Genomic DNA, 26,082 nt, shown 5'->3' on the forward strand with positions numbered 1-26,082 from the left:
AGTAAAAAAAAAAAAAGGGCTATGTACTGGAGTTCGAAAAGGTAGGTCAATAGGGACAGGAACATAATGTGCTGGTGATGAGGAGCACTGTGTCTGTGCTGGGTTTTGCTGGTTAGATAAGAGGAGGCGGAAAGGAGGGAACAGGAAAGAGCGCGGGTTGCAGAGATGCCAGGGAGGCAGGGGACCGTCAGTACCTGAGGCAGTGAAACACTTCATTAGGGATGAGTAGCCGGACATTGCTGGGGAAGGGGAGACGAAATCTGGACTGAAAGGCAACCACTGAAGGAGCAGTCTGCATAATTCTGGGGATAATAATGATTTGGGTCAGGCCACGAATAAGCTGCTCTCCCATGCCACGGAGAAGGGTCGCTGTCATGGTCTGGCGAGGAGACGAGCGGTCCACCGCATATCCCACCTGTTGGGATCCCACCTTAAGGGGGGACACGGACATCCTTAGCACTGGAGGAGCAGGGAGATAGGTGCAAGCACCCCGCATCGCCTGGTGCTGCCATGCACAAAGGATGGGGAGCGGAGGTGCCAGCAGCCAAGTGAGGGATGACGGGGGCTGCAAGGCCAGCATCCCGCGGGAGGGCCAGGGCAGCGGGATTTCACCCCCCGGTGCCGCTCCCACCCCAGAGCCTTTTGGGGCCGGGGAGGCACAACCGGGGGGTGCTGTCGTGCTCCCCCAGCACGGCCGGGGCTGCCGGGCGGTGTCTGCCCGGTTTGACCCCCCGGTGCCGCTCCACCCCAGAGCCTTTGGGGCTGGGGAGATGGAACTGGGAGGGTGCTGCCGCGCTCCCGCTTGCCGCGCCGGGGCTGGACGAGCCTCGGCAGCGTGCGCCTGCGCTGCCTGCCTGCCTGCCTGCCTGCCTTCCTCCTCCTCCTCCTCCTCCTCCTCCCGGCTCCTCCTCCCGGCTTTGGCGGTGCCGGCTGCCGGGAGCGGGCGGCCGGCGGGGCCGCTGCCGTCCGTGCCAGCCCCCGGGGTTATGCCCGGCTGCAGGCGGGGCGCAGGGCCAGGGCCAGGGCCAGCCCGACCCGCCGGCCGCGGCCGGGGCAGGGAGGTCTCCGGCAGGGGCAGGGGGCGGTGATTTCCTCCCCGCCCCCGGGTGCGGTGCGGTGCGGGGAAGGGGTGCGCGGCTGCTCCGCGGCGGGGGCGGAGGATGAGGATGATGAGGATGAGGATGCGACGGGCCGGAGCGGAGCGGGGGTACCCGGGCAGCGCCTGGGTGTGCTGCTGGCTGCTGGGTTGTCAGGCGGCCGCCCTGCAGCTGCCGCCCTGCGAAGAGGTGAGATTTTCCTCCTCCTTCGAGGTTTTCCCTATCCATAGGTGCGGGGGGGGGGAGGATGCAGCGGCTCGGGCGGAGGGTGGTACCCCAGGAGGGGGGTTTTGCTGGTTGTTGTTGCCCCCCCCCCCCCCCCCGAGGCTGTTCGTGGGACGATAGAGGGATCGGACCCACGGAGAAGGACCCTCTGCCTGGGGTTTTGCGGGGCGGCCGACCCTCCCCCTCACCCCCCCCGCATCACGCGTGGAGCGGCTCCCTTAGCCGTCGGTGGCGAAGCACCCCCCCCCCACACACACACTCCGGTTGTGACTGCTCCCTCCGGTGCGTGGAAATAGCAGAGCCCCCCTCCAAACGAGGGGAACTCGACTGGCATCGCTGCTCTTCTAAATACCGTGTTAAATCAGTGCAAAAGGGGGAGAGTAAGGAGGGGGGTAGTGAAGCTGTCCCGACCCCCCCGTGTCAGCCCGGGGTGTCCTAGAGCTGAGCCGTCTGTGTGACACGGGGAGAGAAACTTTCTGCCTCTCTCCTGCTGTAAAACCCCGAAACAGGAGGGACTCGGTGTCTTCGGAGCAGGGACCGCTCAGCAGGGCTGTGCAGGATGGGGGAGCTGAGCCTGCCGGCCAGGGATGCCCAGCCCTGGGCCAGCTCTGGGTGGCCCAGAAGGAGCCCCGATGGAGGGGACCAAGGCTGAGCCTCTGCTCCAGGGTTTCTGTCCTCACTCCTACACTCAGGGAGATCATCTCTCCTACTTTTAAAGAGCAAGTGGGTCTTTCCTGTGTTTTAAATGTAGGTGTGGGGGTGAGGAGGCTAGGTACCACCTTCCCAACGGGTCTCAGTGGCTGGGGCACTGCTCTAGCAAGCAGAAACCTGCAAGTGGGTTGACAGCAGTTAGTCTCCTTTCTTCTACCCCTCCGAGGATGCTCCGGGAACAGAGCTTCCTCCCCTCTTCTACTGCCATTGCACTGTTTAGCAAGAAAATTTGTGTATGCTCAGACTGAATTGGGGATGAGTGACTGCAGCCGGATCAGAGCACTGGGCCGGCGAAGGGTCCTGATCCGTGCTTGGGGGCTATCGCAGTGTGGGACCTCCTCGGCTGGGGGTGCAGAAGCCCGTGTCTCCTCCCTGTGGTGAAAGAGGGCATCCCTGACCTGGGGAATATTCCTTCTTGGCCTGTTGAATCTACTTTTTGTCTTCCAAGTAGCTGAGCCTCAGTGGGAGAGCTCAGTGTTGGTCTAGCATGGGAAATCTGGAAGTAGAGGGACATGTGGGATACCCAGATCGGTGGCTTTTTTTCCTAAATGCTGATCATCCTCAGAGAGGGGGATTTATGTAGCTGCCTGCTGTGAATTACCTATCTCCCTTTTCAGCTAGTGAAGGAAAACAGGACCTTCTAGAGCTGATTTCATCCTAAAGTCTTCACTTAAAAAAAATGAACCTCTGCAGATGGTTAAGGGTGACAGCTGAATCTCAGCAGAGGTACCAAAGACATAGAGCTGGTATTTTTAGCATTACATACCGGGCTTTAGGTGTGCAAATTCTTTCCTGAGCTCTAGTTCTATGCCCCTTTGGATCTGGCCCTGAGTGCTTTTGCTTTCTTTTCAGAAGGTTGGACAATGTCGTTTTACTTTAGTTTCACTTGAATACTCTTTGAGACAGAGACATCCCTCACTCGCATGATTAAAAAGCTGTACGTTACTTGTGCTGGTGTGTGGGTGTAGCCGTGCAACCGTATGTCCCAGGGAATATAATTACAAACATGTCTGGATGGAGGGGGGGGGGGGCGGGAAAAAGCTTGCAAAGAACAAAGGTAGTAGATCAGGTGGTTTACAAAAGGAAAGAACATGTTAATAGTTCATGTAAAACATGGCTAATACCTGGCTGTTATGTGTCAGTCTGAAAACTTTGCCATTTGCCCTAATTCAGCCTAATTCTAGTGATCTGAGTGTGTTGCCATTAAAATCACAACAGCTGCTCTTGTGATTGACTCTGGTTTGGGCAGACTCAGATAGGGATGAAGTCGGGAAATGAGAAAGCACAGCCTGTTATAGGGTATTGCAATCATTGAAGACTTGGTAAAGGTCTCATCGTTTTGTACCCAAAAGGCTTGAAAAGCACAAGGCTTAATGCACTGGCAAGTAGTTCATTTTGAATCTATAGGGGAACTTTTCTTTAGCTGCACCTTTTTTTTTTTCCCCTCCTTCCTTGACAGCTTGTTTTTCTGTTTACTCACTGTTATGAGAAATATGGGTATCTGCCAGTTTGTGAGATTTCTGCGCTGGTACAGCATTTGGAGCAGTGGGATCTCTGGCTATGCCTGGGGCTCCATGGTGCTCTGATAACATAGATAGTAAAAATAATAATGTATAGCAATAGTTTCCAGAAACCTTTTTGTCATTGGCTTCTTTCATCAGGGACTGTAGTAGTTGAGCACTTTAGGAAAGGTATGTTTGTGCTGCAAAGCAAATGTACGAGCAGCTCAAATGACTGTTCCCATGAGTTTTTGGAGTAAATTGATGTGCCTGTGAGCTTCTGGCATAATAGAGTTTGGTGCAGGCTGTGATGCCCATTCACATCATGAGCTTTTGCTGAGCTCTGTGATGCTGGCAGCTAGTTTGAAGGTGTTAGGTGCATCTTCAAGAGATGGAGGCAGGCTCTGGGCTTTGGATGGCTGGGGTACCTCTGGGGTGCAGAAGCTGGGGAGACCCACTGCTGTATCCCATACTTCTGGTGATTTGGTAACTCGGATTGGGACAGTGGTAGAAGAATAACTGCTTGGTGAACTCTTTCTGCTTACGCCAGTGGTGAATGGGATACTAATGCAAACGTTTCATGTGTTGCATGAATTATGACTTTGAGTGGAGTTGATGACACTCATATTTTTCACTCTTATTAAATACCCATTCAGCTATTATGATGGAAATGAAGCGATATTCATGCTCACCCCCTTGCCACTTCAGAAAACATCTTTGTTACATCTTATTTTCCAGTGTTTGATTCTTTTCCTGAACTTTTCAACTGAGTCTTCTTTGGCTTCCCCTTAGAGATTCACCCAAATCTGAGCAGATTTTGCTTTTAGGACATTGTAATTGATACTCAGCCTAAATGGATCTTTTCTTCATTTCATTTTTCCTTTCCCTCTGTTGTTTTTCAAAACATAAGAAAATCTTTGAGTGACTCTTCTCTTACTTCCCATTCAGCCAAATTGTTTGCAAAGAGAGATACGGAGTATCTGGGCTGCTGGCAGAAATGTTTTCTCTCATATACCCTGTTCGACTCTCAATTGCTGTGCAGATCGAGAGCAAACACATGTTTTTGGTACAGATAATAAATGGGATTGTGCTACATTGGATGGTTTACCTGCTGATTCAGTAGGCAAATAAACCAAATATAGAACTTTAAGGTGACTAAGTGAATGGAAGGGGTATTGCTAAATGCCTTCTGTAAGGGAAAGTATTTTTGTATTAGTCTGCTGGAATACTTCTGGAGAAGATAGAAATGATAGAAGAAATTTATTTGGACAATGAAAAAATCTTTTCTAAAATCGCTTGTAAGACAAAGCCAAGGAAGTCTTAAGGAGGGAGGGAAACATGAACTTGAAACTGGGTCAAGTACGGTGGATTAAGTATGTTGAAATAATGTCAATTTTCATGATGAGAAACAGTTAAAAAAATGGGGTGCGTCTAAGTTAAGTGTGAAGTATTTTAAGTATATTAGTATACTAAATCAAGATACTAGGTACTAAGCTAAGCAGCCTGGGAAGCCAGGTGAAGTTCCATGTAAAGGATGGAGAGGAGATACATGTCACTCTTGGAAGGACCTTACGTAACAGACCTAGATAAAAGTCAGCATGCCTGTCACCAAACATCGCTGGCGGGAATAACAAGGATGTCTGCCGGAAGGAATCTGAGTATCTCATACACTCTTACGTTGTAAGTGAACTGTATCTGCTTGGGGAAAGGGTTGGGGTCATTGTGGGTGGCTCTGTAGAGACAGCCCACGTGCTCATGGGGAAATAAGAAGTTGGGTAAGGATAAAACAGGTGAGAGTGTTTTTGTGTCTTATCATTAGTACTCAGGAACCGTGAGTGTTAATAAGCATACAGTGATGATAGCATAGGGTGATGCTGTCTAAGTAAGAAGGGAATAACTTGAGAGAAGAAGAACATGCATTAATGCACAGGATAGAGAAAATTAACGAGATGCAAATCTTTAGGATAAGGTAGAAATAAAAGGATTTTCTGTGTACTTGAAAGGCTAAATGTTGTCACTGTTAAAAGGTAATACTTTTTATTTTTGTGTAGCTATAAACAACCTCAGGGACTTCTTGATCTCTGGGATTCTTTTAGTCTCTGTTGGCCTTAAAATCTCTGAGAGGTTTAGCCCATTGCTAAACATTTAGGAAGGAATTCTCCTTCTAAGTAGGTTCCCTTGCTGTCCCTTATTGGTACCCTTGCCCCCTTCTCTGAAGCACCTGCCTTTGCTATTTTGGCAACAAAGCAGGAGCTCTCTATACCAGGGGAGGACACAATGTAGTGTTCCCTGATTTCTAAGGGATCTGAAAGATCTTGGGCTCTTAATTTATGAATGGTTCATAGGCAGCAGAAGAGTCTGTGGAAAAGATTCATAGACAGATCACATTATTTTTATCACCTCTTGCTAATGCAGACTTGTGTCTATGAGGCAAAAAGGGAAATGTACAGCTTCCATTTGCCGTGGTGATGGAGAGTCATAAAGATGAGGAAAGAAGAGCAAAACCCCATGCTATAAAACTGCTGACAATAAAGTTGATGAAGTGGAAACAGGTGCACAAAAGGTGAGAAGACAGATGCTGAGATGCAGGTCCCGCAGCAGAAAGCATCGCCACTGCAACGCGTAGGCAGACCAAGGCGGGAGGTGGGGGGAAGCACAGGAGAAACTGGTGAGGTATCAGAATTTGAAACCTGGGAAGGAGGACAGATGCTGGTATAAAATATAGAAAGGGAGCCATGGTTGTAACGTTTCAAGCATAAGAAAATTAGGCACGGTGGAAACTGCTGTAACAGACCATAAACTTGAAAGAGTAGCAGACATTAAGCCAACACAAGATTGCATTTCTTCCACCATCAAACACCACGTGATCATTCAGGATGAGTATCTATCATCTATGAAGAAGCCCATGATTTTATTTTTTCCTCCCCCTTTGTTCCTCATAGCTTGTGTAGATTTAGCAAGGGCGAGTGAGGACAGGAGCTCTGCTGGGATTCCTGACACATCCATGCACGATGCTGGTCGGGACCATCAGCAAGCCGGGTGCCGGGATGGGTGTCCGCAGTGATTTGGGTTATCAGCTGCCTCCTCCAGGCCACGTTTTCCACCGGGTGTTGATTGGGAAAGCGTTAGCAGTACTGTTTATTGCTTTCTGCCAGCTGATGACCTGGTTCAGAAAAGCTGGAATCGGTTGAAGGGAAACCCTTACCTGCAGGTCTGACTCAGCGCAGACATTGGCAGGGCTCCCACCGACGGCAGCGACCATGGGGCAGAGCCAGGGGTTGTCAGGACTTTCAGGGCTCACTCTGTGGGCAACGGGGAGATGCCATCAGAGCAGGCTTCTCCATGTCATGTGTGTAAGTGGCTATCGATACTTGCTGAAGAAAGCGGTAAGCACCAGTTTAGAAAAAAAAAAGTAGAGAATGGATAAGGGGTGGTAACAAGAAGAGCAGCCTTGAACGCCTCATGCTTGAGATGATAGCAAAAAAATCAGTGTTTGAGAGCAGGTCAGGGAACAGATCCTACGTGTCTCCCAGACATTGCCAAGGTTTTCTAGGGGCTGCCACTGAAAGGTCCTGTGCTGGTATCCAGCACGGCTGTGATGTTCCTAACTCTTACACCTACTTAGAAAAGAGTGTCCCTCCTACTCCCCCTTGGTAACATTTTAGCACCTGAAAAATCTGTTTAGGTTTGGCTGCTGGTAGTGGAAACAATTTGGTTTTCAGTCTTTGGAAAGAGAATTTTTTTTTTTAAGAAGAAGAGAAATAGTTAAAAGCCCTTTTCTTAACAACCTCCTTTTAAAAAAAAAAAAGCCAAAATCTTTCAATTACAAAACATCAGCCAAATCTAATAATGACCTTGTTTCACGAACACTGTGATGCCCACTTTTATAAATAGTGCCAGGCAGTAATCGCTGTACGCTTGAGACAAGGGCTCACAGCTGATTTAAGATGATCTAGGATGACACGTGCAGCTGGGCTGCCGGCTCCCCTGCGTTGGTGCTGACAATCCTGTCACGGTGTGCTGAGTCAGAGCAAACGCTGATTGGGCTGAAAACTAACCTGCCAAAATAAAAAAAAAAAGGAAAAAGAAAAAGGAAAAGGGTGATTTTTTTTTTAGCTGGGTGAGTGGCAGAGATGACTCAGTGTTTAGTCTTTGGGGGGCTAGAAGTAGTGCAGGAAGCTTTGGGACCCACCAGGCACAAGGCTGGTCCCCTCTTATTTTAGTTCTAGAACATAAAAATCTGGTCAGATAGAGCTAGTCTGGGTTTACACTGAGATAATAGCAAGAGGACTGTATTTCCTGATGTAGGAATAAGAAAATGAGAGAGGTATATGTTGAAGGTGTGAAAGAACTGGCTTGTGGCTCTCTGCTGTGGAGGTCTGTGCTCTGGCTTCAGAGATGCAAGTGCCCTCTCTGCAAGGGAAGGGATATTTGTGGGCTGTAAGGTAGGCTTTCAATGAAAATAAAATGATGTCAGGTGAATTTCTAGTCCTAAGTATAACATTTCTTTGACAGAGAATTTTTGCTGCTACAAAGAGAGGGCAAATCACTCATCCCATTTTCCCTTGCTGATACAGCATTAACCTCTCTTATCTGTTAGTGTTTTATGGTCAAGAAGTACAACACATAACAGAGATGGTTTATGGCGATACTTGAAGATTATTGGAAAGTACCTACAAAAAATTACAGGAACCGTATTATTTGGTGGTGAAAATGCTGGGAAGCTTCATTTTCATTTGTTTAGATTTCATTCCACCTTAGAAGTGCAAATATTTTCCGGGGATAATCCACAGGAAAGAGGCTCAAGGTGTTTGGGATTGGTTGAAAGGGTATGTCCATCCTGTCCAGTACAGGAGCATCAGGAGAAGAGAGATTCATGTAAGCAGGGTGAGCTGGCCCACAACACTGGGCAGATCCCTGGCCCTCTTCTAGTTACCAGGGTAGACACAGCCAAAAGAGCTATTTTCTATGTAATAATTACCACTGTGGGTTACTAATGCTAATCTTATAATCCAATTTGATGAAAAAACCTGCTTTGGGGAAAGGGTGAACTTTCCCTCTGAGGTTGGAACTGACCGGAACATGCTGAGAGGTATTTTTGATGTAATGAATACGGTCAGAAAATTTAAATGCATCAAATAACCAAGCTAGAGGAAGAAGCGACAGGGAGTGCAAAACTTGAAGATGCCATTAACATAATTGCTGTTGGCTTGATAAAGTACAGTATACATTTAATAGTAGAGAAATCGGTGTCTAAATTGATCGTACCATCCCAGAAAACTAAAATGGTGACTTTTAGTAGCAAACTCAAGGGTGAAGGTGATTTAGGCCTCAGCTGTTGAGTCTTGAAGTGTTTATTTCCCATAGCATTTCTTGTGGCATGTGGAATCCTTCTGGTTTTGTGCTTAGTCTCTTAAGTTTCTCAAAGGAAGATCTTCACACAGGCTGCCCGTGTTTTATACACATGAAGGGGTGGTGCCGCGTCTTTTGCGAGATGTGAATCAGAAATGGGTGACTTCTGATTTTTCCCAGGCTTTTATATCCGTGGCTCCTTCCTGCTGGCAGGTCAACAGTGCTGATCAAATGCTGCTTGTTTCTGGTTAGCTGCTTTTTATCTCCGGCTCTGTGGCTCCTTAAAGCAAATGAAGAAAAAGAAAGATTTCCCAAGACAGTTCTTTTCTTCTCTCTTTTGTTTGGTCTTATTTCATCCAATTTAAAAAAAAAATAAATCAGACTTCTGTTGAAAGGAAAGAAGCAGAGGCTCTAACCAGGCTCCTTTACAGCAGGATTTATGCTTGCATGGAGGGAATATGAGCTGATGTGCATCGCAGGGATGCTGGGGTGAGGAGGCTTCTCAGTAGGATTGTGGTGGAGAAACGATTCAGCTCTTCACGCCGCCCGTTTCTTGGCAAGCATCTGCCCTGCAGACCTGCTGATGAGCAGGTCTTGCCTTGCGATGAATGTCAAGTGTCCCGGTTAATAAGGGAATGGCTGTCTCCCCTGGAGCCGCTCGAGTAACAGCTGAACCCAGGCCACCGTCTCCTCTTCCAGAAGACCAGACAGGGTGACTCTGTCGATTAACGCCTGGTTTTGGTGCTGAATATAGGATTCACCAGGACTCTGAATTCTTCTTTTTTTGGCTGGAAGTCCACTGTGCTCTGTGTTGGCCTCTGCACGGTGAGAGGCGGGGGATCCAGAGGCGTTGCTCAATCCTGCATCAAAGCGACGTGTCCTGTTGGCATCAAGGGATCCTTTTTAGGGATGCACAGGGCAGGTGTCACATAGTTCAGCACCGAGCCCTGCACTGCTCCTGAAATAGCTGTGTTCGGTCATCAGATTCCCATTCACCCTAGCTAAGAGGAGCCATAATGTAAAAAAGAATCAATTCCCATATCTTTTGGTTTTGCAGTATTTTTAACTGCACTTAAAGCCAACCCTACTTAAATGTTAGCTGACTTCTCTGAAGAGTCATCACTTTTTAGTTCCAGCTTTTAAATTAAAACCAAAAAAGCTGATTTTCAGCATTGCCTGTTGTGATACTGACCTGCTAATCCCTTGAACTGCTTTGCTAAACAAGGGAAAAGATTTCCTTAAAGCCTCATCATGTGGTTGTGCAGGAATCGCAGCTTTCATTGAAAAAGGGGTGAAAAGAAAAGGTAACTCAGCTCCTCAGTATTGCAGAGAGGAGTTGGAAAATGTGAATCTTGAAAAGCGAAAGTCTGGAAAGTTAAGTGAACTGGAGCTAAGTTGCATAGTGTTTTAAGGTCCTGTGGCACTTAAATAAGTCGTATGAATTTGATGGGGTGGCAAAATGATGTTTGGCTTGAGGTTTTGGGAGGCTTTATGTGACTGTTACTGAAAGTACAATTTGATTGACAAACTTTGCCATTGTGCAGCTTTGGCATTCACACTGTAGATAGTTTGATGGGGAGACCCAGTGGCACCTCACTGGGCACCACGCATGCTGGCAATAAAAGTGAATTATTGGGGTGATCCTGCTTTCATAGCCAGTCTCTAGCCTGCTAAACATGACAAGCCCAAAGAGCTCTGGTCTTTGAACTGTGCAGATCACCCCAGGGTTTGTTAGTGTGCTTCCTGGCGTGAATTTGCCTGTGAAAGCCGGCACGGAATGGGACATTGCAGTAGAAGCTGTGGATGAACCACCTCAGTAGTCCTCCAGTTAGAAAATAAAGATGAGTGGAGGCAGTGTTGTCATGGGATGACAATAACTGGGTACAGTTGTCTGGATACCTACCATGTTAGGAAGGCATGTAGCACCCTTGTAGTTTTTCAGGACAGGAGAAAATCAGTGTGAACAGAAAAATTGCTCTAGTGATCCATACATAGTCCAAGCATGAGATCCCGGTGGCGTGGAAGTAACTGAGCACTGGGCAGACCCAGCATTTCATACTGTGAAAAGGACTTATCTAAAGTAAAATAAAATGAATCTGGACTCATCAGCAGAATTAATCTCCACTGTAACTGAATTACATTAGCTGTTACCCAAGCTATGAGGTTGCTCTGCAGTGTTCTGTAAGCCGCAGGGGTGAAGGTGTGTTGATAAGACTGGGACATGGCAGTGGTGGAGCTAGGTCTCTGCAATGACCTAATTATACTGGAGAAGGGACCTAAATCTTTGCCTCTGAACTGCTGAATTAAAATGGAAATGCAGCAGGAGTACAGCCTTGGTCCTTAGTTCTGGAGAGCTATTTGTGAGTAAAGAGTTTTATTGTTTTGCCTTGTGGCAGCTTCCTACCGAAGACGCGTTATCACACAGTGGAGTCCCTTCCTATCCAGGGAATAATTAACACCAAGCTCATGCCAGTGTAAATTTTTGTCTATGATATATGCAGGATTAAACCTAACTTGTAATGTTAGGTTGCATGTAATGATCAGCTTGTAATTTATTGCAACTGTTTGTCAATTGGGCTAGACCTTGTACTTGCATTTAATTTCCCAGTGCAAAAAGGCGGGTGTTCAATTTATGACTGCTTACAACATGCATGATTACAGGCTGACTGCATTACCTGGGCAGGAAAACCAGCTGTGAATGCATTTCTTTTCTCCATGTTGTAGACTGGATCATATCTCACAGGTGCAATCAATAGCAAGGGACAGCTCAGGAACTGCGTGTGAGCAAAACTCTGATCTTTTCCTTGTCCTGCCTTTCCCCCCCCTGCCCGCTCTGTGGGCTGATGAGTCAGTGTTGATTGATTTGACTGATATAGCCATTTTGATAACCCATTACTCTGTCCCTTCAAGAGGGTTTCATGGTGCTGCAGCTCTGCCTACTGCTGTCATCCCCCAGCTCACACCTCAACCCAGCCTTGGTCCTACACGAGAGGGAAGCTCGTAGCTCCAGGCACCATCTGGCTGCTAGAAACGGTAACAAATTTGGATTTGTAGCTGCCTTAAAAGCTGCCTTAGCCCTATGGGTAAATCTGGACTTCAGAAGAAGTGTGCACTGAGCAATGCTTGGCTAGACCCTGCTACTGGAGATCTTTTTGATTGGGGTTAGCTGCATGAATACAGAGAAGAGTCTAGGAGCTGAATGCAGCTGATGGTTGAGTTAAATCTAAGATGCATTTTCTCCATCATTTGCTTCGCTCAGGCTGCCTTGAGCTGCTAGCTTGTCCTTGGTTTTATTTAGTAGTTATTCTTGCAGTGGAAATGGACTCTCTGGGCTTGGAGGCAACCCAAGAGGGCAATACTGGATGAGACTTCCTCATAAGAATATAGTTACGTGTTTTTCTTGTCAGGCTGTGATTTAAGATCTTGCTTTGTTCAATGAACAGGGTTATTTCAGACACATAACACATTTGAGCCCTCACAAAGGGCACGGTCCTATCCTGAGACAGGTGGTTGTAAGTCAGCAACTCCTAAATACGACCTCCCTCTGATGTTACAGGTGTCATCAGTCTCTTTTTTGTCTTTTTTTTTTTTTCTTAAATGGAATATTCATAAAAACATTCAGCATTCCCAAAGTTGAGTATTGTTGAAGATTCAGCTACAAGTTGTAAAAAATGTCTTATTTGCTATGAGTTGCTTATTTTTTTTCCTGTTTGAAAATATTCAGCCATCTGGTCAGCAAACAAATAAAATGCTGTGTGATATTGGCAGCAAAGCATACGCTGAAGAACAACTATTGGGAGAAGGAAACAGCCTCTCTGTAGTCTGGTGGGTTTTGGTTTTACATTTTTTTCCCCACTCAGGAAGACTCCTGAGTTAAATTTGTATTTGCAAAAAGCAGAATCTGATCATGATCTTCATACAAGTAAATGCAGCTTTGGCAAAGCTTAAAGTCAATAAAAATATTTCTATTTTTACTTCTCCCTGAGGATTAATTAGGCTCAGTGAAAGAAGCACACCTTTTCCTCGTTATGAGTCTCTCTAGTTTGTAATATTATATGCAACAATTAAAGTCCTGGTTATAAAAAAGTTTTCTGTCAATGTGACCATTTTGTTTAAAATCCTGTCTTGAAGAAATTATGTGAGTTCAGGTTCTAGTGCAAATAATTTGTGTTGAGCCAGAAGTGACTAATACCTGTAGTTCTTGTCTCTCTTCTTTTGGGGACTATATATATTGTTAGGGGAGCCTTTGTATTGGGGTAATCCCTTCCACATTGAAGGTTTATTTCACTATATCTCTCCCCATTTGTACTTAAAACTCAACTTCTGAGGAAGTCAAGGTCTGAAAGGGAAAAGCTGAGCGCAGAATTGAGCCAGCCCCATCCATCCCCATGGCTTGAGTGCGGAACACACCAAGAGCACGCAGGCCTGGGTCAATAGTGACGAGGCAATGAGGGCTGGGCTTTTCACAGCTGTAACCTGCTCCTGCCCTGTGCCAGCCAAATAGCTAGCGGATATTTTTTCATATAGAAACATCTCCCAAGAGAGAAAAGGAAATGTGGAGCAAATGCATTTGGTAGGAAATTGTAGAGGAGGTGACAGGGCAGAAAAATGATACCAGATCAGATGAGCGAACATCACACAGACTTCCCTCTAATAACAGCCTCGTTCCTTTTCTAATATTTTTCTGCTGCCTACTGCTGCATGAAAAACTCACACGCCTAATGGAAACTGATAACCCACAGCAGAGGGGCAGGAGCGGAAGCTTTGCAAAACACTTGTGCATATGCCTGGCTTGAAGCACATGAATAATTCCACTGAAGTTTGAAAATCAATGCCTTATTTAAGATGAAGTTTATGCTTAAATACCGTGCTGGATTAAGATCAGGGAATTCTGTGAATTGCAGAGAGTCAATGCTCTGACATAACTGAGGTATATTATTGAATTTAAACCTTTTACTTCCAGTAAACCGAAGACTTTCCTTTAGGTGCAGTGTTGAAAAAAAATGCATTGACTGGTGTTCTTTAAAAATATTTTAATGTTACGTCAGCTTGCTGCCAGATTCATGCTGTCTTTTGTGGGTTTTCATACAAATACCTCTTGTTCTGTGTACATCCAGTGGACTTTTTAAGATTATCATCTGATGATGTGCTTTTATATGCATTTACAAATTTAATTGGTGTAGCAGATTGGACAGGATGTTGCTGTGGGATTCAGCTACTGGAGAGGAAACGGGCCACATATTGATTCTTCAGATGATTAAATCTGGCCATAGTTCAGGTTCTCACTGGATTAAAGTGGACAACTTGTGAAATCGTATTACCTTTATACTGCTCCACATGAACCTGCCAGGAGCCCTGCGAGGGTGAGATGGGCGGTTTGGTGATAGTTTGTGAACTGAATCCTTGAAGATGTATTTTCCCTGTGGATACTGTAACTGCAGAAGTTAAATTTGGTTCAGAGCAGTGTCTCGGTGAGGTAGTGGCCCTACGGAGGGAGATGCACAGGCTCTAGGATGCACTTGCACATGCCCAAAAATGTTTATGTTGTGCTAAATGGTTCACTCAGATTGGAGGAGCTTTACAGATAAATATGCTATAATATTTACCTTAACGTTTGCTGCATCTGTCTTATTTTTCTCAAGTACGTAGAGAGATTTTTCCCACTGAAATTATCAACTCAGGTCCTCATTTGAGGTAAATTATTTTACTGTACTCAGCTGTTTTATGCCTAATGTAGTTCTAGTTTGTTGACTTTACACTGTCTCAGGAGCACCCAAAGTGAGGTTTTTGCTGTGTCCTTTATTTTGAGAATACAAAAAAGGGCCCAAATTTATCGTCTTGTCTTACATGTGATAAAGGATGTGACAAGGCATGACAAGAAGTGGGTTCACTTGGCTGGTGCTTAGGGAACTGCCGAAATTTGGCACAGCATTGGTGTAGGGGTTCAGAAGGAGGGCAAGGGGCAGAAATAAAAAGGAAAAAGTAGCCTTGGGGGATGGACAGCTGAGTGCCCATGGGAAGCCTGGGGAAAGCTTCTACATCTGTTGAGTGGAGACCACCTGGGGTGAAGATATGCTCACTCTCCTTGAAGCAGTTGACTCATCTGGTTGCTATCCATCTCAGATCTGGAACCTCCTGATGGCCTTGACTCCTTCGCAAACAAAAGCCTAGCAATTTTCCCTGTGGCTTTAATACATCTGTTGGGATGCTGCAGGCACCTTAGGTAATTGCCCTCTTGGGATTTGGTTCTGGGCTTTTAAATAGATATACCCTGAACTCTTTATGTACAGATTACCTTCTGAATAGGCAACAGTCGGTAACATCTATACTCAAAAAAATAGAAGCTTCTCTTTTCATTTATGAGTCTTAAGCCTTGAATAGCTGGGAATAAATCATCAAGGTTGCAAAGGAGGAGGAATGAATAAAATCCGGCATATTAAAAGTTATAATTAGAACTGTGATCAACTTTGATACTGTCAGGCCTTCTCAACTGTAATAACTGCATAGCTCTGAATAAAAAGCCTAACCATATTTGCAGTGAAACATGAATCTTGTTCTTGGAGGATGCTTTGGCTTATTACACAGTGCCAGCGTGTGTGAATTAGAGTATGCTGTACTGAGATCCCGTGGGTGGCTTTATCTAGTGTCCATATGCACGCAACATTTGCATAAGACCTACAGTATAGTTGATGTTTGTGAATAATAGGCAATAAAATTTACTGTCCTGAAAACAAAACCTGGTTTGTGTGTATGGAAGTGACCTTGTGCAGGTTGTGCAGGCTGTGCCTGAGCACCTGGCGTCTCGGAGCACTTTGGGGAACATCTTCCACTGCTACCCAAAGCTTTCCTTGCCGTAGGGAAGACAGATGAGTGTCACCATGTGGGTGGTCTTGGAAGACCCTTCAGTAGTCAGCATGGACATCAACTGCAGCTCTTGGCTAAAGCAGGATGTGGAAACTCCTCACAAATGTGGCACGTAGAGTCGATGTGTCATCGTCCTCTCTGCAACGCGGCTTACTTTGTGCTCTGACAGTTGAACACCAAACAACAAAACATGAGGATTTAGTGGGTTTTCCCCCTTACAGTTTTGTGTGTAGAAATTTGTGACAGTGAGGGAGGGAAAATACTATCAAATCAAAAGTGTGAGGCACTACACCTCTTTTATCCTTTTTTTTTATTGATATAAGAGAGTGGATATGGGATAGATTCCCAGTAGTTAACAAAGCAAGTACTTAAGCTATGGATAGAATGCATAAATATTGATAGTTAAAAAGCTGTAGCCCATTAATTCTACTTTTGATGGGCCTGCATGGGATCGTGAATATTGGCATTAAACCTGACATTTTTTTCCTTAAGCCTAACATCTCTGTTAATGCTTGATCGTTCAAGCTACTTGGCTTCAATATTTCAGGTTTAAGTCCTGAGAGCCTACTTCAGCAAGGCGTTTAGAGGAATGGTCTTTCTGGGTTGAGGTGAAGATATGCCCAGTACCACTGTGATCCTGTTCTCTGCCACAAACTAGCACATGCAGTGACCTGAAAAACCTCTTCTCACAAGCAATAACAAATGAAAAAAAAATATTATTTTAAAATATTTTTATTGAATATTGAAATAGGGCTTCCCACTTTGCAAGAGATAACCTCAGGAAAAGGCATTATCACTGAAAAGACTGAAAACAGTGGGATCTGATAACTCCTAGAAAAGTTGATTCTTACTTGGCAGAAGCAAAGTGGTATGAGGCAGTGGGGTAAATATTTGTAGAGTAGTGTGGAATAATCACAGATGTGCTGCCACAGATAGTGAGAGTGTCATAGAAGAAGTTTAACCATGTATTAATTAACCTTAAAATACTATTACATGTGCATTTAGATGCTTGTAGCGAGTGAGGGTCTTTTAGAAAAAAACCACAAAAAGCCCCGCAAAAAACAACCCTTCATGGATAACCCTTAAACTGTAAGATTTTCTTGTCACGAATAGTAAAGAACAGTTGTCATGTATAGATTGGTAGTAATAAAAGTAATTCTCATTTTGAGAAACTATATTTATTTGGCTGTAAATATAAGAGAATTATAAAACTCATACAAAGCAGTTAATGGAAAAATACTCACAGGATCAAACCTGTCCAAATATTACTACTGGGTGACTTAAAGACTGGATGACTCAGTAACATTAGGACAACACAGATAATTGTATTTATAAAAATTGCTGACCACCATGTTCTTAATTTCAATTTTCTCACTTAATCTGACTGTTTTTTTCAGAAGATTTAGAAGCTTACTGAAAAAAATCACCCTTGTCTAAAATCTTTTTGAGAAAAAGTAGAGATTTGCAAGTGAGTTTGTTAGGCTTTGAGACTGAAGAGTTAAAAGCCCCACAACACAACTACCGAATGTCTGGGTTCATCAGAAATGTCCTCCTGATCGCCTGGAGAGCCTGGGTCAAAGGGGGATTCTCCACCTTTCTGTTGACGCTTGCCTTAATTTAAATCTTAATTTCTGTATTATTAGTCTCTGCTACAGGCTGTGTAGGCAACTTGGCTGTCCTAAGAGGGAAACTGAGGAGTTGGGAAGTCTTGAGTCCTCCCTCCAAGCTGTGGATGGAGCCTGACTGGATGGACATGCCTCACTGCAGCCCTCTTTTCTGAAGGCTGGATCCATGAACATAATATCACGTTCAAACTTGTCCACCTTCTGGGCTCTATTGTAACATGGTGTTGGTGACTGTGAAGCTTTATACAGAGTGGCTGTTTCGGACAGTCTTCTGTTTCATTACGCTGTTTAGCAGTCTTGAACCCCTCCTCCTCTTGTGAGAAAGGGAAAAGATGACTGTGGTGAGTAAAGGGCAGTGATGTGATAACAGAAATCATTAGGATTTTTGCTTTAGATGTGGAGTTAACTTCAGCCTGTGTAAATGACACCGAAGAGCTGCCTGAGAAGAAAGAGTGGTCAATTGAGATGAAACCACAATGTTATGGGATAATTAAGGTGTGAAGCAAGCTTTCGAAGCAGTGTTTGAAAGGGTCAACCACTTCTGCCTGTTCAGAATGTAATGGTCAGGTTTTCTGTTAAAGAAAACCCCAATCTGAATTAACATGTGCAGACAGCATGGGTTTTTTTTTAGAATCTGAGTTATGTGGCTTCTTTCAGTGTGTGAAAGGGAGTGAGATTCATTTCTCTGAGTGGTGCTTCTCCAGTGGGCAACACTGCCATCTCCAACCCGCATCCCATCCTATCCTGTACTAAGTCCACCCTCCGCATGTGCTTTTTGACCACACAAGGAGTCCCACCACGTAGGTGGCTGAAATTGGGTGAGATGGATCCATCCCTCTTCTGCTGGTGTTTGTCCAGCAACAATGGTGGATGGTGACAGAGTTAGAGAGCTGGAGAAGTTGTGTCTTGGAGGTGTATGAGGGGTGTGATGTGTGGACACTATGTGAATACATTCAAGCGCATGCCTTGACTCCTGGAGAGCCGAAACTGAACCTTGGTGCAGTGTGAATGGACATCAGGCTTGCCTCTGTCTCTGTCCTCTCACAGGGTGTTGGAGTGGCCACCCCATGCTGAAGGATTTATTTGCTTTCCAAGAGCCCTGGTGCCAGGGACTTTCACTGACACACTCCTGGGAAGAAAATAGAGAAATGAGAGGGACTTAGCTACAGTGAATTCATTTTCATAGAGGTTAATTTTCAAGAGGGAAGGCTCTGAACTCTCCTTTGGGCTCTTCTAATATTTGCAGAGCTTTATGAGGATAAAAGGCTGTGTAAGTGCTCGGTGTTACAGTTCAGAGACAGCAGATGACATGCTGCTACCCTACAGTAAGCCAACGTGCCGCTGACAAGTCTATTACAAGTAAGGTCTGGCTGTGGCTTATTGCAGTCAGCATCTTTTTACAAAGGGTAAAGTGTTTTAAAGAATTTTGTGGGAGAGCTGTGATAAAATGATCGCATCAGTTTCTTTGCTCCACACCAAAGTCAAAGTGGCTGACTTCCTCCAAAGCAGTTGTTATTTAAGGCCAGAAATGGTAAAATCTGTCCTTACAGTCAAATCCAATGTGGTATTTAGACCGCAAAACCATTTGAGAAAGGTCCTATGGATTAGGAAGAGCAAGGTCCCAAGTGGTTTAAGCATTATAACTGGATGAGTGTGTATTAGAAATACACAGAGTTGGTGCTGGGAATCCTGAAAGGCAAGTTGACACATCTCAGGTTAGCAAAGGTTAACAAAATATTAGGTTAGGGATTGGAAAGAACAATAATTAAATGTCTGGTAAGACACCGACAGGTGAGAACGGCGTACATCATGTCCTGGCAGGAGCAGGGGCTGTAGAGGAGGAGGAGGTAGGGATGGGTAATGCAGCCCATTGCAGCAGCTGAGCTGCTCCCTCATCCTGGAGACTGGCTGGCTGGAGGTAGGCTGGGCTGGTTTTTTTCACCAAAATTCTAGAAATTTATATTATAAAGTAAATTATATAATATAACATTATATATTCTCCTCACTAGGCAGCCCCTTATGTCTCCCTGCTCCTAAAGTTTCTCTATTAATCCGACGAATGCTGTTGGATTTCAAAGCACTCATTATTGTAGAAAGGGTTGTGACAAGCTTGGGGCTTGCTGGCTGCAAAAGGCATCTCCATCTCTCTGCCAACCCTTCTCTGGGCTGAGTTTAAAAATGTGTGAGGGCTGCGTTGACTCATCTTCAGTGATGCAGGTGAAGGAGGGATGACATGAGCTGGTCATCCTGCTGATGGGAGAGGACTGGAAGGGGATGGCTGAGGTGAGTAGCAGGTGGGGAAGAGTATAACCCTGTTCATTTACCACAGTGACATCCAAAACACAGTGTGTTATCAGAGTATTTAAGAGCAGAAAGTCTTGTCATTTATGCAACATGAGGATTTGTGTTATTGCCGCTGACCAATATTTATTGAATTGAATTTAAAATTAATTTAAACAAAAAATAAATGGATTTTGGTGCTATCAGAGCCTTAAATGATTGTAGACTATGTGGGAAACCAGTTCTGGAATGTCTGTGGTACCTACATGGGGACCCCATCCTGCAATACTCCAGTGCCTCACAGTAAGCTGTACGTACTCTCTTGCAGTGGCTCTGTAGCAGAGCAGATAGATAGCTTCTAGCCTTATTCTGCAGATGAAGAATAATGTTTATGTGTATCCAGTTGCAGTTCAGAGAGGATTGTTCCCGTTTGGTTCTGAAAAATGGCCATTTCATCCCTCTGCATAATGATGTTCCCATACTCCTGTGCTGAGCTGGTGCTACGTGGTACTACAGGGTTCCTGCTCGCAGCTGAGATCCCTGCCCATGCGATGGAGAGCGGAACCAGCCCGGGCCCCTCTCCTACTCCAGCCTGCAAAGCTGCATCTTCTCAGCATGTTGTCAGAACAAGGTTTAGAGTTTCCTCAGGACCTTTTATTTGGCTTGATTATGGTGCATTTTTTAATGATGGAAAAAAATGACGTCTGGAGTCCTGGGGAGATGGGGAGGAAGGGTTTTACAAAGGGGTTGATATTGATCTGGTTTAGTTTCCATTGAAATGGGTGGAATTGCTGCTGCTGATTGAAATGTGTGTGGGCTTAGATTGGTCTCTGAAAGTCTTATCCTTGTTTTTTCATCTGTTGCTATGGTGTGTCCTCAAGGTGTCCAAACCTGTAGTGTGAAAGTCTGCACCCAGGTGAGAGCCTGGGTCGGAGCTATAAAACCAGGCCTTAGAGATGGGGTTCTCTGGTGGCGAAGTGCCTGAGCACTGCATCCCCTGATGCGATGGAGCTGCCTGCAATCAGTAGACAGATGTACCAAGAGGTACAGGCAGAGATGGTCAATTTTTGGCTTGTAGTTCTAAACCAAGCATCTTATGGCAAGTTTGCAATTTCACAAGATGCTTGACTCCTGTTAAAATATTACTATGTTATTTTTCATTTGGACAAAACCCTGAACTACTTCTATCCTGATCCTGGCAATTTTTAGGACAAATTCTGAATTCTTTCAGAGTTTATCTATTTTTAATCCAAATAGATTTTCATTTTTACCTTCAGAGTGAGGTAAATAAAACCAACTGGAGTTCTTAGGGAGATCCTTAACGGCTGAAGCTTCTTCAAAGCTTTGATTTTGGTTACATTTCACTGCATTTTTAGCTTCAGCCATGCAAATGTCCCCATGATTAACACTAACCTCTGTGCTGGGCCCTGATGGATGGCATCTTCTCACTGCTTTCTCCACCACCCCGGTGACCATCAGCAGCTCTGAGCCATGGAGGAGCAGTTTTGTGCCAGTCCCTCCATCCCCGAGGTTTTGGCAGCCCCCTCACCGCCTGGGAGAGGTTAAGCAAAGCACGTGAGGGTTTGTGTGCTTGGGGGCTACCGAAACACCTCACTTGGATCGGGAGATGTTTGTAATACCTGCCGTAAAATAATCCTAGTATTCCCTGAGCCCACCAGCTAAGGGGAGAGGTTGTAACTTTGTACCTTAGACAGGGGAGAAAAGGTACAATGAAAAAAAAACTTACAGGTCGAGATAAGGACAGGGAGAGATCATTCTCTAATTATCATCACGAGCAAAACAGACCGAACTTAGAGAGGGAATTCATCTTATTTATTACTAAGCAAAACAGAGTAGAGGAATGAGAAATAAAGCCAAATCTTAAAAACACCTCCCCCCACCCCTCCCATCTTCCCGAGCTCAACTTCACTCCTGGCTTCAACCTCCTCCCCCCCCAGCGGCACAGGGGGACGGGGAGTGGGGGTTATGGTCAGTTCATCACACGGTGTTTCTGCTGCTTCTTCATCCTCAGGGGGAGGACTCATTGTTCCCCCGCTCCAGCGTGGGGTCCCTCTCACGGGAGACAGTCCTTCATGGCCTTCTCCAACGTGAGTCTCCTCCACGGGGTGCAAACCTTCAGGAGCAAACTGCTCCAGCGTGGGTCCCCCACGGGGTCACAAGTCCTGCCAGCAAACCTGGTGGTGGCTCCTCTCTCCACGGATCCACAGGTCCTGCCAGGAGCTTGCTCCAGCGCAGGCTTCCCACAGGCCACAGCCTCCTTCAGGTGTCTCCACCTGCTCCGGCGTGGGGTCCTCCATGGGCTGCAGGTGGAATCTCTACACCCCCTCATCCTCCCTCCATGGGCTGCAGGGGGACAGCCTGCTTCACCATGGTCTTCACCACGGGCTGCAGGGGGATCTCTGCTCCGGCGCCTGGAGCACCTCCTGCCCCTCCTTCTTCACTGACCTTGGTGTCTGCAGATGTTCTTACATCTTCTCACTCCTCTCTCTGGCTGCAAAAAGCTCTCTCTAACTGTTTTTCTCTTTCTTAAATATGTTATCACAGAGGCGCTGATTGGCTTGGCCTTGGCCTTGGCCAGCGGTGGGTCTGTCTTGGAGCCGGCTGGCATTGGCTCTGTCAGACACAGGGGAAGCTTCTAGCAGCTTCTCACAGAAGCCACCCCTGTAGCCCCCCCGCTACCAAAACCTTGCCACGCAAAACCAACACACCTCGTCATTAGAGGATTAATTAGCTGTGCTTTTAAAAGGGATGTTGACAGTCTTGAGGTCTTCGTCTCTAATTATTATGACCTCACTATTTTATCTCAAATGTTTCCCCTCTAGAATTGGGCACCAATTTTCTGCCTTTGGGCAATTTCACTGTCAAAGCTGTTATTTTCACTCAATGTTATGGCCTGATATAATTTCTTCCTCTAATTCTACAAAAGAGGAAAATTGGCATCTCAGTTTCTCAGCCTCCTACGCAGGGTAGCACAGTATTTGCCTTTTTTTCCCAGAGTAGCAGAGTTAGTTAGCAGTGGTAAAATCCGGTCCTGTTCTCTGTTACTGGAGAAGTAATAACAATGAAATGATAGAGGAAATTGTTTGCTCGTTTGTTGTTATTTTGCCTTTAGGATTAAGTGATACTGAAACCGGAGACTTAATGATGGCTCATTCTCTCTCCGTTATTGGATGTTGCCTTTTGAATCAATCTCTAGGTCTTTGAGCTAATTATTTTGAGGAGATATGATGGTGCATCAGTGTTCCCTCCCTTCCCGCACGCTGGCATGGCCTACGAGGAGGGAAGGGACTTGCACAAAGTCCAATGTAAACCCTGACCCTCCCTGAGTAAGTTAAGAAGGAGCTAGAATTACCGATAGGAGTGCTGAACTCCGCAATCTGAACAAGAATGAACGTTCAGATAAGAAGTGGTTTGGATACTTAGTGAATTCAGTTATTATGAGTCTATAGTGAAATTTTAATTATACCCTTTTGTGACTAAGCCTAAGTTGCTGCCTTAACAACTTTCCAGCCAATAACGCTAGAAGAAAAGGTGTTAAATAATGTTAGCAGTTTATTACTACCATTTCTTAGGAGCAAGGCTTCTCTCTCTTAATTTTCCATGAGAAGCACATTGTGTCATTTTCTGCTTTGCTCCAGCCTCCTCTGATGCCGTCGGGAAGGTGCTTGCCCACCGGAGCGGGACCTGACTCTGTGCCATGGCCAGGCAGCTGCAGCCACGGTGGACATGTGAGCTGCCCTCATGATTTTGAGAGCAGTGGGGTTGATTCAGACCGTCAGATGTCCAGGGGAATGCAAGCTCCCAACACGATTGGGAGAATTGGGGTCTGCATCTGAATTTTCTTATTATAGGTGCATGGTTTAGGATTTGCTGCTATTTGTTTTCTCTGACTGTACAGGGTGATGGATGGAATGAAACCTGCAGTACTGTCTGGAAGTTAAGCAGCCTATAAATAACTGTGCCTCGCTTCTGAGTTTTCCATGTTTCCAGCAGTGAGGCATAACACAATATGCTGCAGCTCTTAACCATTAGCACATTAGGACATTAACAAACCTAAGTGTGCACATATACTTGTGTCTTGCGATATCTGTGTCCTGTAAAAAAGGGCTTTAAAAAAGGATGCTTTTAGGCTATTAGCAATGGAGAGATTTAAGTGGGAAGCCAAGTGGTTGTCTCAAAGCCACACAACAGATCAGGCTGGAGGCAGAAGGCGGATCAGGAGCTGTAAGCTCTATTCCCAGTGCTTGCTCTAAACACTAATGAACATGCCTTTTCCTAATGCAAAGCCAAAGCATAAAGTCTGTATTGTGAAATCTCCAAGAGAGTGAAACTGAGAATGTTCATAAGCCAGTTATCTTCAGCCCTCCCAGATATTTAATACAGAGTCACAGTCCTGACTCACTCTTCTATACCATTATGAGTAATCAAGCTGGTGAAATGATGGAAATATCTCTGATTGATTACTTACAGCAGTTTCTCACGTTCAGGGAAAAAGCATACAACTAATGCACAACTCAAGGTGACTACCAAAACTACCTACAGTTCAAAGAACAAACAGCACTCGTTGTTAAATGTACATTTTGGTCATACTTACTCATCACAGGACTCCTCAGGATGAAAAATAAAACCATGCAATGGATTAGGTGGGATATTGGAGAAAAGTGGGTGGAAAATGAGTCAGTGAATCTCTAGTTGTTATGGTACCCAGATGTGCATATTGTGGACAGGTCTAGTAGTTTTATATGGAAACACACTCATGAGTAATTCCTTATTCCCTTCTGCCATGCAGAAAAGAGCATCTGCACTCTCATTTATTATTTATCTATGAGCAACGTTTTTCATTTAATTAGAAATGTCAAGGTAAGATGATCTTTTCTGGGAATAGAAATGGCTCTTATACTTAAAGGGTAATGTGTGCTTGGAAAACATTAATACATTCTAATTAGTGAAAATCATGTTAACACTACTACGCTGCACCAAACTTCGTAGAAATAATGGTTTGGAGGAGATAAAAATTTGAAAAACCCCCCACCATTATTTTTGGTGGATCAAAGTGGTGATTTATTGGTAATTAAAACATATCTTTTTTATGTGATACTGTATCATCCCTTTATGTTATAAAGGAAGAGCTTCAATTGTGGATGCACGTGAACTGTAAAGTGTAGGAAGAGACATGCCTATGCTTTGCACTTACCCCTATCTTAACATTTGGTTGCATCCCAGTTTGCTACGTTGATTACAGTCCATAATTAAATTCTCAACAGCAGCTTCAATTTCTGAAAGGGTGTAGGGTTGAACATGTTCTTCTTCTGTCTTCTTGGATGGTATTGCAAGGAAAAGCAAGGAGGGCATGCAAAAATCTTAGGTGTCTCTAGAAGGAGTCGAGGAGAAAAGCATGGAGTGGATAAGCAGTCCTACCAGTGGGTAAGGAATCCTTCCAGTCCTACAGACCTGAAGAGAAACACTCCTGAATTCATGGAAAACGTGTCTGTCTCTCTGGGATTTGATCTCCTTTCCTTTTCTCCAGGCAGCATGGCTCTGGGGGGGTGGATGCTGTGGCTGCCGAAACTTTAGTTCCATGACAGTAGTACTGGTTTTGTGCTGGTTTTGGCTGGGGTGGAGTTAATTTTCTTCACAGTAGCTGGTATGGGGCTGTTTTGGATTCCTGCTGACAACAGTGTTGATAACACAGAGATGTTTTCCTTACTGCTGAGCAGTGCTTACACAGAGCCAAGGCCTTTTCTGCTCCTCACACCACCCCACCAGTGGGATGGCTGGAGGTGCACAAGGAGCTGGGAAGGGACACAGCCGGGACAGCCAAACCCAACTGACCAAAGGGATATTCCATACTCTATGATGTCATGCTCAGCATGTAAAGCTGGGGGAAGAAGAAGGAAGGTGTGGGGGGGATGTTCAGAGTGATGGTGTTTGTCTTCCCAAGTCACCATTACGCATGATGGAGCCCTGCTGTCCTGGAGATGGCTGAACACGTGCCTGCCATGGGAAGTGGGGAATGAATTCCTTGTTTTGCTTTGCTTGTGTGCGTGGCTTTTGCTTTACCTATTAAACTGTCTTTATCTTTATCCCACCTCGACATGATCCTGTACAACCTGCTCTAGGTGACCCTGCTTTAGTAGGGGGGTAGGACTAGATAATCTCCAGAGGTCCCTTCCAACCCCTACCAGTTTGTGATTCTGTGATCTCAACGCATGAGTTTTCTCCCTTTTACCCTTCCGATTCTCTCCTCCATCTCGCCGTGGGGAGCGAACAAGAGGTTGCATGGTGCATAGCTGCCAGCTGGGGTTAAACCACGACAGGCACTAACAAAAGGGATGCTGCTTTCAGTGTTGAATGTCATCTGGGGACCATATCACTTGAGGAAGGATCTGCTCATCCCTATTAACCTGG

The 26,082-nt window shown here is 45.3% G+C and overlaps 1 protein-coding gene across 2 annotated transcripts in view; it reads left to right on the forward strand.

Annotated features, from left to right (window-relative positions):
• Positions 1 to 913: 913 nt before the first annotated feature.
• ELAPOR2 (endosome-lysosome associated apoptosis and autophagy regulator family member 2) overlaps positions 914 to 26,082 on the forward strand; it is a 105,952-nt gene continuing 80,783 nt past the window's right edge. For both annotated transcript variants that reach the window (XM_075770463.1, XM_075770539.1), the window contains exon 1: positions 914 to 1,286. In XM_075770463.1, coding sequence (XP_075626578.1) covers positions 1,161 to 1,286 — 126 coding nt within the window. In that variant the 5' untranslated portion in view covers positions 914 to 1,160. The remainder of the gene's footprint in view (positions 1,287 to 26,082) is intronic.

The sequence above is a fragment of the Balearica regulorum genome, chromosome 1 (assembly GCF_011004875.1).
Source record: "Balearica regulorum gibbericeps isolate bBalReg1 chromosome 1, bBalReg1.pri, whole genome shotgun sequence".
In the NCBI taxonomy this organism is placed as follows: Eukaryota; Metazoa; Chordata; class Aves; order Gruiformes; family Gruidae; genus Balearica; species Balearica regulorum.